Here is a 14,861-nt window from a genome sequence, read left to right as displayed (position 1 = left end):
CTGTAAGAACCTAAATTATCTGCATACAAAGAACAAGACTGAAGGGGGAATATTCTTCATTAGTAACCTACAGACTCTTGGGCAAAATATATGTGAATTCACACTACAAACTGCTCAAGAGTTCCAATCTTTGTATAATTCCAGTTTTAAATAAGGATTCCCGCATTACTCTATTTCCATTTAATGTTACTTTCATAAGGTAGGAAAGAATTCTTATTCATATATATTTTCCAAGCATATTTAACCTCTTTATGAGATCCTTTCCTACTTCATCAAGATATGTACAATACCAGGCTTAAAAGAGCCATCAAATTACAGAACTCTTACAAACAGTACAGCTCCCCTGTGATAACAATACTCATGAAGTTTATCAGCACCAAGTCGTTATTTTCCCTACTGGGAAAAGCAACACCAGGGCTCACCCATGAGATGTTTTCTTGGAAGCATGTCCCAAATTTGAATCAATGTGCCACTTGCACTAAAAGCTTGCTAGCATTTATTTCAGCTTAGTTCTGTGAAATAACATATGTCATAATTCAATTATATGATCACTCTCTGATTTAAAACCTTTATGTCTGTGCAAAACAACACACAAAATGGGAGGAAGGCAACTGACCAGACAAATGGAGAAATTATTTGCCTCCCAAATATGAAAGCCCTGGTGTTTCAGTATTCACTTCCCCCAGAAGACATATGTAAATGACAAGTACTGCACATGTTAATGACTAACTACACCTGGGAACTGATATAAAAATCAACAACCAACAGGGTCTGCATGAATTAGCTGTTCAAGCCAATCACAGGTCTCACCAAAAAATAAAACCCACACACAAAACTCTAGAAATACCTTTCCTTGTATTTATGTTAAACACTGGATGATTAATGACAATTTTTCCAGCCAAATACAACAGGATAGTCATCGTACATGGAGTTTTCTACATTTTATATCCTAGTATTTTGTATTTTTCTTTTTAATATTATAATGAGTTCCAGGAGAAATTAGGGGTTTGCACCTTCTTCAACTTGGACATAGTTTTCAGATATTTCACATGAAGATGAGAGTTTATGCAGTGTTTCATTCTGCTATTCCATAAATCAAGTATTCTCAAAACAAGTCAATAAATCAAATCTTCCTCCCCCAAAAACAGTGACTCTGACGCTACCTGAGCTTCATTTTGAAGCAGACATCTAGTTTAAGTCATATAGTTTAGAAATGCACCACTTGTAATGAAAGGAGGAATGCTTACAGCCACCCTAAATTCCTGCATGTCATCTAAAACAAGCATAACTTCAAGAATATTTATACCTGGAAGATGTTAGCACTACACTAAATCTTACCCAAACACTAATAACCAAGATCTAGTATGCCTATCCCCTCACCATTCAACCTACTAAAGAATGAAATACAATGTTTTCATTTTGGTTATTTTTCACCTATTAGCAGGACAACAGAGATATCTAAGTAACTTAAAGACATGTTCTCACAAAAATGCATTCCTTTCCTACATATATAACTTATTGCACTTATGTGAAGGCCAAAAAGACACGGGCAGGTGCCGTATAAGGAGTTTGCTCACAAGACATGAGTCATCATACTTATTCTGCAAAATTTATAGATGAAGAGAAACCACAGACTGGATTGAATGCATGAACAGCCCACCATGTGTTGTGATCAAGTCTAACATTAGAAAAGTCCTGAGCATATATTAGAATGGTTTGAGTTAGAAAAGGACCTTAAAAATCATTTAGCTCCCTGCCATGGGCAGGTACATCCTTCACCAGAGCAGGTTGCTCCAAGCCCCATTCAGCCTGGCCTTGAACACTGTCAGGGATGGGGCAGCCACAGCTTCTCTGTGCAACCTGTGCCAGTGTCCCGCCACCCTCTTAGGGAAGAATTTCTTCCTAACATCTAACCTAAATCTCCCCTATCATTTTAAAGCCATTCCTCCTTGTCCTATCACTACTTGCCCTTATAAAAAGTCCCTCTCCAGCTTTCTTGTTGGCCCTTTAGGTACTGGGAGGCTGCTTGCTCAGTTAGTGCATCAATAAACATTTCTGTTGTTACCAAGTAAGCTTTGCCCAACAAAACATGGGCTGGCACTAAGTCGTGTAGAATGGATTGCTGCAGTCTAAAAAACATTTGAAAATGTTTACCTTTAGCTGGCCCAGAGGTGTGGTGCCATACAAGAGACTAAGGTTCAGGATCAGACTACTGACTCTCCCATCCTGGGCCAGTGGAGGCTGGACATATAGCTGAGGTGACACACCAAGGAAGAGCCGGCCAGCCCAACCCCTCACACAGCATCCCTTTCTGGTTAATCCATGGAGTGACAATGACACTGATTTGTCTCATCCTGCCAGTTAATGGCAAGGCACTGCATTGATGGCTCCTAGAAATGGATAGGAGTGATCGGGAATAAAAGGGGGGAAAGAAAGGGGGCCATGATGAAGAAACGAGTAAAACCCAGAATCTCTCATTGTCATACCTTACACTGCAATATCATAACTACAAGGGGAATGTGACAACTAGAAACAGAAATAAAGTGGTTAATGAGAAGGAAATTTGCTGACCATTTTATTATATGCAGCTAAGCAAACATTAATCTTACCCTAAAAACAAAACAAAAAAGGCTTACACATGAGCTACAGCAAGCAGGTGTTTTAGAATTTATTTAGTCCACAACCCTGTAGCAAGAGACAGAAATTATCAACAGTATTTAACATTCTGGCACATACATTCAATACTTCATTCAAATATAAAAACTGTAAAACAGAGATTGAATGTATTTATTACTCACCAAACAATGCCCTGTGCCCCTGATCCTATGGGCTTCAATTGCTGGTAACGTTTTAGTACAGTGAATGTTGAATCTGCAACTTGAACACTGTAAAACTGACTATCACATTTACTGTCACTCATGGTGTAGTGTCATGTAGTTTTCTCTCTCAAGGACCCAGTAAAGTTTTCAAGATCTTAAAGAAAAAGAAAGAAAACAAATGTTCAATCTCTCACTAATTTCAGGTAGACAAGATGGAAAATATATTATACATATTTTAATACATATGAATTTTTCAATAGCACACCATTAAATAAGCATCCTTTCAACTTTGTGTATTGCCACTGCTAATGAAAAATACTTGCAGACAGACAGAAAATAATTACAGCCTTCACGGCTTTAAGTAACTGCATGTTTCTATTCCAATTGCTAAAACAAAAAGCAGCTAAGTAAACAACTGCAAAAGCAAACAAAACCACCCAAATCCAATAACTCTCTACTCCTTGAAGGCTACTCCCTAACTTAGAATTACTGCTACGTTCTAGGACTGTAGTAATGTCTGTACTACAGGGAAAAAAAAAAAAAAAAAAAGAGGTGTTTCAAGCACTGATAACACAGATAAAAGCAACAGCAGAAACCCACCGAGTCTACAGACATAGATGAGACATGGTTATAATGAAAAACTTGATTACAACTGCAAAACAGGCTTGAAACAAAACAACTGCCCCCGAAATTCCCATGGCAGTTTCTCCAACATCCCTTTCAACTTAGTCCAGTAGGAAATTTCAAGCAGGGCTCTGCCTCCCTATCTTTGCCAGGCAACCCTTGCCGGATCCATACCTATTGCCACCCATCCTCCCTCCCATTTTAAACACACCATAACATACTATGCTGTCAGTTGGCATAGGTACAGTCCTATTAGAATTAGTTTTGTGCTACAGTTTGAGAGACTTCCACTCTATCATAGAGAATAAGTTATATTCATCTGTCAATGAATTAGAAGTAGGTAATTACACTGGAGAGCAAGGCAATGGACTAAACCTCTTTAGTTCTGAAGTGCCACAGTAATGAGTACAGACCTGTAGTATTTCTGGCCCTCCATCCCTCTGCAAACCTTACAAGAAATGTACCTCAGTAATTACTGAAGAGGTCTTTAACAAATGCTCCCATTTCTAATTTCACATTCACTATGACGAGCAATGTCATTACAGCCCAAAGTAAATCACACAGCCAAGTGTTCCTTGAAACAGGAAATGAAAGCAGATCGCCTTCCCCCGGAGCAGCTGTCCTAGCCACCAGCCTGCACAGTGCCTGGTTTAGCTAAGGAAAGAGCAGCTAGTCTCTCTCTTCACTGGCCTACAAAACATTGATGAGCCAATGCAAAAGAGAAAAGCCTCAAAAGCAACCCAGAAGCCCATCCTAGAAGGACACACAGCCACATGAATAGCTTCTGGTTGCTTCAAGAATTTGAATTTGGACCTCTCCCTTCCTAGGTGCACGAAGGACAGAGCAGCATCTTTTCCATGGCTTACACCAGCAGATGAACTCCCAACAAATCTGCAAGTAAAACAGGTGGAAGACCTACAAATCCTAATAAAGACTGGGTTTAAACTGAACTGGTCATGGTTAGCCTTAAGGGATTCTCAAGAAATGTCTGGAGTCCCTTTTACCTTCTAGGTTCTCAAAATCTAATCATTTTAAGAAGTAGATCGGCTTGGTCATTTGCAGCACCAATTTAGGAAGCAAGTTTACTTGCCATTTCCTCTTAGAAGCTTAAGAAAAACAAACAAAGAAACAAACAAACCAGGATCAGCTAGGAGGAAACATATGAAAATGAACAAAGGTATGGCTGGAAGATTAAGATCCTGTCTCTGAAAAGGACTTAGAGAACAAAACCAGAAAAGCAAAGAATTTGTGTAAGCTGGATATCAAGCTAAAGACCTGTTACACTAGAACTATGTTGTGCCTCTTCATGGGTTAATGAAACACTTTTCTATAACAGAGATAAATAAGTAGAGGAAAATGAAGTTATCCTGAACCAGAGAAACCCTTCGTTTAAAGAACGTTGTCTGCATAAAGCCATCTTTTAAAAATCATTTAGGTATCAGGATAAGCTCTTTAGACAAGACCAAGGGAGGGAATGAGGCATCACAACACAGGTTTTATGTATTCTGACATCCTCAGCAATTCTGTGTGTACATAACCATCCTGTCCATAAGCTGAGCCCTAATTTTCACTTGGGCTGCAAGCTGCTCATATGCATCAGGACATATTACATATGAAAGTACAGTTAGGTGCCTACAGATGGTCGCTGCTCATAGGACTTCAGACAGACAGCCTATCTTGGGGGCAAGATCCCTCAAGTAACAACAGATCTCCCATTGCTCAAAGGAAAACTATACCTAGCAATTGAGTTTCTTAATCCTGAGCTGTTACTCTCCTACCTGAAGTAACCCGATTCATCACTCCAGCTAATATACTCCACACTTCTCCTCTAGAGGAATTTTTGGAAGAAGGCATTCTTTCCATTTCTGAAATTTAAGTTTAATTTATGGCTTCTTAGCTGCAGCAAGCAGGACCAGCAGCAAATGTAAAAGTCGAGACGGTCAGCAAACACACTCCTACTCACTGATAACAACATATTACTGCATCCCAAAGTTTCAAGATGTTTTTCTATTTTAGAGCACGCACAAGATGCATATGAACTGAATGTTGTGGGGTGTTTTTAATACAACTTTAATATAACAAAGCTGACTGAGCACATCACATACAGGGAACTTACAGGTTTTCAACCTGTTGCTCATGAAAGATACCTAGAAAAATAACCACACACCAAACCTACCATCAGTAGGCTTATGAGGTGTTATATGGAACTCCACTAAGAAATGTTAAAAAGTTGAAAGCAACTGCACTATAACATACAACCTGTATTGAACAGTCACTTCCCTAAAAGGCATTTGTTAAAATGGCAACTTATCATTAATCAAATCCGTCCTCTGGATATCTTCAAGTCAAAAGCTTATAAACAAACAGGTTGTAGCAGTTGGGAACACATTCCCAGAGTTGTTTTGGTTACAGCAATGTTATTACTGACAATGAAGCATAAGAACATCAAGAAACTTAGCTTGACTTTTAAGCCTCAAGATAAACATTCTACTGCTGACAGAATGAATAGGCTACGAACATAAATATATATTTATGGAAAGATATGCAAATTCCATTACTATTTTCCTCCCACTCTCTTATTCACCCTTGCAAATGCACTTCAAATTCAGATGTGCCCTTTTAAGGGCTATTATCCGATAGTGTTGGGTTGTTTTATTTTTTTTTAATCTTTAATGCAATATATATCAACAGGTATAAACCCAACTACAAAGTGACAGCAAGTTACCTCCCATCTCTTCACTCACAACCCTTGAACAGCCTGTTAAAGAAGTGTAGCAAAGCAGTAGCTGAGTAACGCCAATCTGTTACGGCAGAGTTTAGAGGCACTGTGTATCTGGTCAGCTCTTTGAAAAGCCCCTTTTTTCCCGAAGCAACCCAAACTATTCCTGACCAAAGATTTTACCAACAACCTGCTCTAGCATCACCCAGCTGTTAAACACACACCGCAGACAAACTGCGCACGCAGCTCGGCACCCCTGCGAAGGTAAACCGGGGGGGGGAAAGGGAAAAAGTTTAAACGTGTATATGCTGTAACCAGGTTCGGTATTGTAGAATTATGTAACCGCCGTACAACCGGGCAAGAGCGCTGCTTACACCTCCTCTGAAACTTCTGCTGAGCGACCGCCTGTGCTCAGGAAAGCTCCGGGTCGCTCTCGCTGCGCCGAGAGGGGCGCGCACACCACAGGCCTGCCCCTTCCCTCCGCTCCGCAGTGCTCCCTTCTCTCCCTCGGTGCACAGGGGGGCACCGGCGGGGCGGCACCACGGCCCCCGGCTGCTCGGGGACGCGCTGCCCTCCCCAGCGGGCGCGGAGCAAGGGGAGATCCCGCCCCGGGTTGGACACGAAGCAGGAGGGGAGAAAGCGGAGAACAGGCGAGTCCCGGCGGGCGCGGAGCGGGCCGGGGGCGGCACTGCGGCACGGGGAAGGGCGGGGGGCTCGGCCAGGGCAGCCCCGCGGAAGGAAGAACCCGAGCCCCGGGCCCTGCGGCCTCGCCCCCTCACCTCCTTCCCCCTCGGCTGGGGCAGCAGCACGCACAGAACCGCAGCTCTGCCAGCGCCTCGGCGGGCGGGGCCCGCAGGAGGAGCGGGGGACTCCGGTCGCCCCGGGGCCGGCCCCCCGGCCAGGAGCTCGCCCCACTCCAGTCGCGGCCCCGCCGCCCGCAGGGTGCCCTCACCGCGGCCTCCCTCACCGTGTGCTCCCTCGGCTGGGCTCCGGCGGGACCGTGCGCGGCGCTCGCGGGCCGCAGCAGCCTCCTCCTCCTCCGGCGCTCGGAGCTGCCCCAGCCACAATGGCCTCCCGGCGCTCCACACAGGCCGCGCAGGCCTACGCCCCCTGACAGACAGCCCCTCAGACCAATCACAGCTCTCTGCCTGCGGAACTCAACCAATCAGGCTTCGGAGGTGGGACCTAAGAGCCGCTATATACGGGAGGGCCCTGAAGGACTGCAGTGGAGATGGGGACGTTTGGCCCAATCTGGGTGCAGCCCCCTTCCCCTGGCGTGATGTCATTATCAACGTCAAGCTATAGCTATGATGTCATCTTCCCAGTAGTGCCTCTTCACGAGTTGCTGTGGCTACAGCGCAATGACATCAAGCATTGTCAGCCTGTCACAGCACACCGTGATCACCAGCACCCCATGGCTTTGGGATGACAGCAATGCGCCCATCCCCGCTACACATGGTGATGCAGCTGCAAGCCCTGACCTGTTGCCTCTGCGATGATCACTGGGGCATGAACTTCCCCTGGGTCTTTCAGAGTGAATGGTTCAGAAAGGAAAGGATTTATTCCCCTTAGGGTAGCCCAGCTATTTTTGACCCCACTCAAAACTCATAAGCTTTCTATACATTACCATAGCATCTGCCTTGATGTTAGGAGCGCTTGTTTTTTAAAACAGGTGCTGACTAAAAATAAACTCCATGTATTTTTCACCTCTCCCATGACCAACAAGCTTTCTTTTCTGCGGCTTTGGTTCTCATAGAGGATTTTAGGAAAATAAATTGATTTATTAAAAAATTACGGTGTAATGTATCACACAGACTAGATAACATCAGTTACTAATTCTAGACAGCCAGTAAAAGAGGGCTCTGCATCACTTACCAAAACATGCTGGGTACCCAGTTACATATTCTTGGCATCTAGGTCAGATTATCACTATGCATTTCGTTATGATTTAGGTTCTTTCATGTGGTTATAAAAAGTACTAGAGCAGTTTCCAGTAAGAAGCTCCTGTTACAACAAGCTAGTATAACACTTTCAAGTTATTAACCTACATAAGCATTCAAACATTTCCAGTGAGAAGCAAGCCTGTAGAGGAATATCATAAATAAAGCTTCAGAAGTCAATGATTTAGTTCCTAAAATGCCAAATATTACGATTTCTGACTGGTCCAAAATAACAAATGAACAGAGATCTTTGTGTAACAGCCTTATTTCATTAAGGCTCATAGATGCTTCCTGTTGGTAGTTAGTTCACAACTAGCAAAGTGTGCGTTTGCAAATATATAAGTTAAATAAATAAGGCTTTAGTCCTAGCTTAAAGGTGTATTTAGCATTCTCTTATTTGCTGGTAGAGGGTAGTGAGTTTTCTTATATATATTCCAGTGTCTGTAGTTTAGATGATACTATATTAAATATATATTTATGGCATTTTTTTCTTGGCCAAAGAGGCAACTTTCTGACCATCAACAGCGTATGTAATTATATAAACACAGCTTCTATTTTTACTTGCAGAAAATTTCTTCCCCATTCATCTGCCTTAGCAAAAGGAAAAAGACAAAGGTTTAATCAGTAGATGGTGTCAACTACAGTAGGAGCTACAATCTGAGATTACACTATTGTTTCAACACACCTGGCAAAACACCGATGAACCAAACTGAGTTCTCCTGTACTCTTGTGTAAGCTACGAAAACCTAACACACTATTCTGCAATACAGCTGCTGGATAAGGAAAAGTGAGGTGTTCCTACATGGGAGACCTGTGTGACACAGGAAGAACAAGCTCAAGAAACAAAGAACTCTGATATCGGGATTTAGGCAAGACTAGGGGAGAACACTGTCACTTGTAACAGAGTACTACGGTGCTGTACTTCTGTTCAGACCCTAGATGAGGAGTCAAGTTCAAGAAAAAAAACAAAACAAAAGAAACACAAAAAAGAAGAATTTATATAATCTTTTAATTGCATTGTAATCTCATTGTACACTCTTCAAACAGAAACATCACTTGAAAGACATCCAGTTCCCTTATTTTGTTGTACTGTACATGTTATGCAAATAAGAGCTGGGGTGGCATACAAAACAAAATGTTGCTCTGGCTTTTCAAATACTTAGTTGAAAGAAGCAGAAATTTAAAACATTGTGGGGAATTGACAGCCACAGGAGAGCTTTGCAAATGACTGGTTGAATATGAAACACAGATGCAAAGGTGGGGGGGCAGCTGGGGAGGAAGAGGGACAAGTTTCCAGTTTGAGGCTGAAGTAAGAAAAAAAAAACCCCTAACAACTGTACACAAGTGTCAACATGCTCAGTATTTACATTCTGAGCATTACCAATGCTACAGATAAGCAAGTACTAAAAAAATAACTTAAAGAAAGCTATACAATTGTAGTTATAAATACTATATCTTTAAAACTAGTTAAGTAGTGTAGGCTAAAAAAAAAAATGTTCACAGTTACTCTGAAGAGAGCTGTATATATATATTGCACAGTAAAAAAGTTCATTCAGTATACCATGTGTAAACAATTTTTATCTTCTTTGGCAATTTCAGGACTTAGAGGAATAGCAAAAGCACTTGGATACAAGGCACATCAAAAGCTTTTAAAGCTGCAAGATAAATCCTTGTGACACTTCCCAGTTAGCACTGTCATTCTCTTTAGAAAAACGTGTACTTATCGATTCAGAACAACACATTTCTACAAGTATAACTCAGAGGTCTGGTGAGAAAAACCATCAGCTGTTCATGGCTGTTATTCTACAGTAACAGATTTGGCCAAGTTTCTTGGAAAGTCCACCTAGAATGGAGAAACAGACTTTCAGTATCTGACAGTAATACTGACATTCTGCATTTCACAGTTCATTTAGTGTGCTTTTTTAGACATCCTAATGAGTTCTGCTTTGTTCTAGACACATTAACATACACAAGAGACTGCAGATAATGACTCACTGTTGAATCCAGCTCTTGTTTCCAAAGCCCTCCTAACAAATACATATTTGTTTTGCACAGGGTACCTTCCCAACGCAGTCATCATTATCAAACTGACACACCTAGCCAGTGTCAAACTAAGCTGTACAAAGCACTGACCTATTTCATGTTGAAGTGCAATATCACAGTTTTATTTCTCTGAAAAACTCCTATCTGCACTCTTAACTAGAAGGATACCAATTAGAAAAAATATACAGCTGAAGAATTAGCACTGAAATGACACCCCTACTACCCCAGTTGCTATAAGCTCCACTATTACCATAGTTCCTTCTTAGGTATGCCGTATAACTGAGTCTCTCACTTTACACTGATAGAAGTTTAAAACTGCACTAACTGGAGTGCTAAACACAGAAAGCACTTACATCATATCCTCTGAGAACAGCCAGGTGGAATGAAAGCAACTGGAGAGGAATAACACTCAAAACTCCTTGAAGGCAGTCAACTGTATGAGGCAGCTCAATGGTTTTATAGGCAAATTTTGAGCTTTCTGTGTCTTCTTTAGAACACAGAATGATTGGACGACCCTGAAAATAAAATTTTGCAGTGTTAAGTGAAGAGGTGGCTTAGGACCGCTTTGAAGTATCCATTCACAGCGCGCTTGTAGTATATTTGAAGGCACTCAGGCAGTTAAAAGACAGCGCTGGTCTTGCATTAAGGAGTTTTTCATTCACTGGTTTGTGAGACCAGAATATTTTCAACCTATGGAGTTTTAACATTACTCCATGTACTCAAAAACAAACCAAAAACCTCAAACCACCCACATGTAATCACTTTTCACTAGTGTTGGTAACCTATAATGACTACCTACAATGCAGATACAGTGTTTTATTTATAACAATTTAAAAAAATCACCAATATGTCTTTTTTCTGAGGCACAGCCGGCAGCAATACATCATACACAACCTCCTTCTCGATACACTCTGTTAGTTAAACAGCTTACCTGTCGAGCAGTGACCTGTTGCAGAGCATTCTGGCACTTGGTGAAACAAGGATCCTTCATTATCACCATGATAACAGGCATTTGTTTATCTACGAGGGCCAATGGCCCATGTTTCAGCTCACCAGCCAGGATACCTTCAGAGTGCATATAGGTGATTTCTTTTATTTTCTAAAAAAAAAAAAAAAAAAGCAAATGTCATCGAGTTACCAGCAAATCAGATGAGAAATAAAAGCCACAAGAAGCAAAACAGGAAGGTGTACATCTGCCACTTAAATACAGACTCATGGTACTAAGTTGGTATTTTCAAAGGTCAGCTGGAGGAAGCAGAGCTTGCCCCTTGACTGCAGATAAAGAAATGGAGTAATCAACAGGAACTTTAAGAAACAAACACCCAGCAAAACCTTGGCTAATGCAGTCTACGTTTAACATTTCAAACTTCTGAAGGAGGTGGACGTGTGTCCATGCCACCAGAACATTCATAACAATTCATGTTTCCTGCATGACCATCTCATCAACATCAGCACACTGTGCTTCTATATATATTTAATAGATTCCTTTAACACTATTTATTACGTGAAAGAAACAAGAAAATTATTATTGTATCCAGCTTCACCTTATGCGTTCAATCCAACAGGACTACTCTTAGTTACAGACAGCAGGTTCTACTGCAGTACAATTTACAGCAGCACAATTAAGTTGAAATATTAGAAATAAACTATGTTGTAGAAACCACAAAAGCCCATTTTAAACAACACCTAACAATATATTGAGAAGTTCTTACCAGAGCTCCTTCCAGACAAGTGGCATAATTATACCCACGACCCATAACCAGCAGTGACCTTTGTTTGTACAGTTCAAGAGCTAAGTCGTGTATCTTCTCATCCAAGGACAAGACTTCTTTAATCATCTCTATTGGGACACACAAAAAGCACCTATTAAATTTTTTTTTAACTGGAAAAGATAGTTTGCTTGTAGTAGGATGCTCTAATGATCTGTCAGGATAAAATGCAGTTAATATAATTCAAACGTTCACTTTGCATCTTTGACTGCAGTTTAAGGATATTTTCCTCCAGCCTTATTTACAGTAACAAATTTAAAGCGGCTATTGGTTTAAGCAGTGCTCACACATCCCATTTGTATTTCTAAAGGAAGCTGCGAATATCCATTTTAAATCACCAGTTTAGGAGATCAAGTAATGTATCTCATACAAAACTACTTTACTGTAATTAGAAAACCCAACCCATGAAAATTGTGATCTTCCTGCCAACTTTCTTGGAAGGGCACTTGTAAAATTGGCCATTAGTGCAGAAAGTAATAGCCCATTTTTCTTGTATTGTCAGCTTTTCAGGAGGAGGGGGAGAGTGAAACTTCAATGAGAAAGAAGCAGCCCCAGTAGTATTTTATATTGCCCATTAAACAACATCCCCTATCCCTCCTAAACCCCAAAATATCAATATACCTGGCAACGATTTTAGTCCACTAATGATTTCCTGTCGCCTTTTCTGCAAGGAAATTCTGTCTTCAGACATCATTAAGCCAAACATTACAAGAGACACGAACTGGCTGGTATAAGCCTGCAGACAAAACAAAACATTTAGCAGTTAAGTCTGCAGAGAGTTAGTATGAGCTCAGTTTGAAGTGCTACAATTAAAATTTTAATTGGATTCCACAGGGCTGAAGTATGAAAGTCAAACCCTGAACAGCAATTACCTTTGTGCTTGCCACACCTATCTCAGGTCCTGCATTGATATGTACACCACAGTCAGTTTCTCTGGATATTGAGCTTCCAACTGTGTTTGTGATGCCAACTGTTAGAGCACGACGGTCCTTACAATACCTCAAGGCCATAAGTGTATCTGCAGTTTCTCCTGGAAGACATTTACATCTTGACTTCAGGTTGACAGAAGATAATACTAATTCCTGAAAAGCATGATTCTTGAAAAGCATTAAAATTCTATACAGTGTGTTCTAAGTAACTGCAGCCACAACGCAAAATGCAACTGAAAACAACCCTTCATCACTCACTAATTGTCTATGTATTTGAATCAAGCTGGAAAGAAACTTGAATTCAAGCCAAATCTGGCCCATTAGCCATCACCCTCCTTTGCAGCATGCAGAAAGTAATAAATTATTGGCTTTTTATTCTACAGTTTGCACTCAAGTGAAGGCAAACAGTAAATACAGCTTACCTGACTGACTTATAAAAAAGCACACATCATCTCTGAATACAGGTGTGTTTCTATCCAAGAAGTCACTAGCAAGTTCCACCATCACTGGTAACTCAGTTAATTCTTCCAGTACTTGTCGAGTCTGTATTCAAGCAGCACACAATATTTGTTAATACTGCCACCCATAAAAGCCTCGATATCTTAAAAGTCAGAGATAATCTGAATGGATTCTTGTTATAATAACTGGTAACTACAGCATACCAGAGCTTTAAAAAACAAGGTGAAAAAAAGTGAATTTCTAGCATGGTAGATAACAGCATCAGAGCATTAATAAATATTGTGGCACAAAGGAAAACTAAAAGGGTGAGATCCCTCAATTAAAGCCAAAGTTTGAGATACAGAAGAAAAAGCAGATGAAAAGCTGTTGTCTATAAGCCCAGCAACCATGAGTTAATATATGCATTTAGCTAAGGCTGAACATACAGCAACTGCAGCATGGTAACTGGTCCCACAGCCAATAATGATCAGTCTTCGGCATCTTCTGATTTCTTTGAGGTGATCCTTCAGCCCCCCCAGCAGAACTGTAAACAAATGAGCAAGAATATATCAATGGTGTATTTTATGTTCTAGCTAACATGTTCCAAATGTGCAGGCTTAGTGCAGCCTGAGTGGCTGCTCTCAGTTACCTGTGCTGCTCTCAAAATTCACCCTGCCTCTCATCGTGTTCACAACTGATTCTGGTTGCTCAAAAATTTCCTTTTGCATGAACGCACTGAAGTTCCCTGTTTAGAAAAACATTACATGGTTAAGCTTCTGTTTGTTGTTTGAAGTCTATTACAGTTAAAAAGAGTCAACTTTTAAGATAACCTGCAGTAGCAAGCTAATTTGGCTGTGTTAGCTTAAACACAAGCTTAGGAACAGGAGAGAAGAAGGAAGGGATTGGTAGTTCCTCTATTTGGTTGGTTTAATTTCTTAACTCTGACAAAGTAACTGAATTCCTTTTTAAGTAAACTTCTGTATTGCACTTCAGCTCTCCATTTACAGTGGAAAGTAACTATAACATGTTAATATTAGTTAACACTAAATATTGAGAACTTTTCCAAGGCTAAAAATGGGTAGGGTCCCACACCACCCATCTTCCCTTGGTCTTAAAGCTTGAAATTGTCAACTCCCAGTACAAAAAGCCTTAATATCAGGTCATTTTCCCAACAGATTAGCAGTTTTTTGCCTTATCTATTACACAGTCAATATTCGTCTTTGATGATACTTGCTTACAGATGTTCAACCCACCCTTCATGATTTGCTGCAATTCCATCTGCAAGGTTTGGATGGCCCGGGAAGGATCATCACTAGCTGAACGCTCGAGACGGTGAATTGAAAGCTTCCCATCAGTTACTGCTGCAATGTCATCATCTTCTAAGAAAATTACTCTGTTGGTATGTTCAATTATAGCACTACAGGAAAAAAACAGAAGCAAAACAAACTTGACATGTCAGTAAGAGCTCGTAGCAGGATTCAAAGCAATTAAATATGCCATACAGCACTTCCAGCTCCCCTTCCATCTTCCTTTCGGACATCACTACAGATAGAGCAATCTTAAAGGAAATGGCTCCATCT

The 14,861-nt window shown here is 40.8% G+C and overlaps 2 protein-coding genes across 7 annotated transcripts in view; both read right to left on the bottom strand.

Moving 5' to 3' along the window:
- MAPK9 (mitogen-activated protein kinase 9) overlaps positions 1-7,260 on the bottom strand; it is a 28,043-nt gene extending 20,783 nt beyond the window's left edge. For 2 of the 4 annotated variants that reach the window (XM_065690267.1, XM_065690271.1), the window contains exons 1-2: positions 7,130-7,259; positions 2,799-2,973 (exon numbers count right to left, since the gene is read on the bottom strand). In XM_065690267.1, coding sequence (XP_065546339.1) covers positions 2,799-2,920 — 122 coding nt within the window. In that variant the 5' untranslated portion in view covers positions 2,921-2,973; positions 7,130-7,259. Of the gene's footprint in view, positions 1-2,798; positions 2,974-6,941; positions 7,110-7,129 lie in introns of those variants that run through there. The other 2 variants (XM_065690269.1, XM_065690268.1) reach the window with 2 other exon arrangements.
- Positions 7,261-9,092: 1,832 nt separating this feature from the next.
- GFPT2 (glutamine-fructose-6-phosphate transaminase 2) overlaps positions 9,093-14,861 on the bottom strand; it is a 29,527-nt gene continuing 23,758 nt past the window's right edge. For all 3 annotated transcript variants that reach the window (XM_065690443.1, XM_065690444.1, XM_065690445.1), the window contains 10 exons: positions 14,535-14,698; positions 13,931-14,026; positions 13,728-13,825; positions 13,266-13,386; positions 12,787-12,944; positions 12,536-12,650; positions 11,858-11,985; positions 11,077-11,244; positions 10,499-10,660; positions 9,093-9,945 (listed from right to left, as the gene is read on the bottom strand). In XM_065690443.1, the coding sequence (XP_065546515.1) occupies positions 9,901-9,945; positions 10,499-10,660; positions 11,077-11,244; positions 11,858-11,985; positions 12,536-12,650; positions 12,787-12,944; positions 13,266-13,386; positions 13,728-13,825; positions 13,931-14,026; positions 14,535-14,698 (1,255 nt within the window). In that variant the 3' untranslated portion in view covers positions 9,093-9,900. The remainder of the gene's footprint in view (positions 9,946-10,498; positions 10,661-11,076; positions 11,245-11,857; positions 11,986-12,535; positions 12,651-12,786; positions 12,945-13,265; positions 13,387-13,727; positions 13,826-13,930; positions 14,027-14,534; positions 14,699-14,861) is intronic.

Source organism: Lathamus discolor, chromosome 10, assembly GCF_037157495.1.
Source record: "Lathamus discolor isolate bLatDis1 chromosome 10, bLatDis1.hap1, whole genome shotgun sequence".
In the NCBI taxonomy this organism is placed as follows: domain Eukaryota; kingdom Metazoa; phylum Chordata; class Aves; order Psittaciformes; family Psittacidae; genus Lathamus; species Lathamus discolor.
Note: the sequence above shows the minus strand (reverse complement) of the source record. Positions and strands in the feature narration are given on the sequence as shown.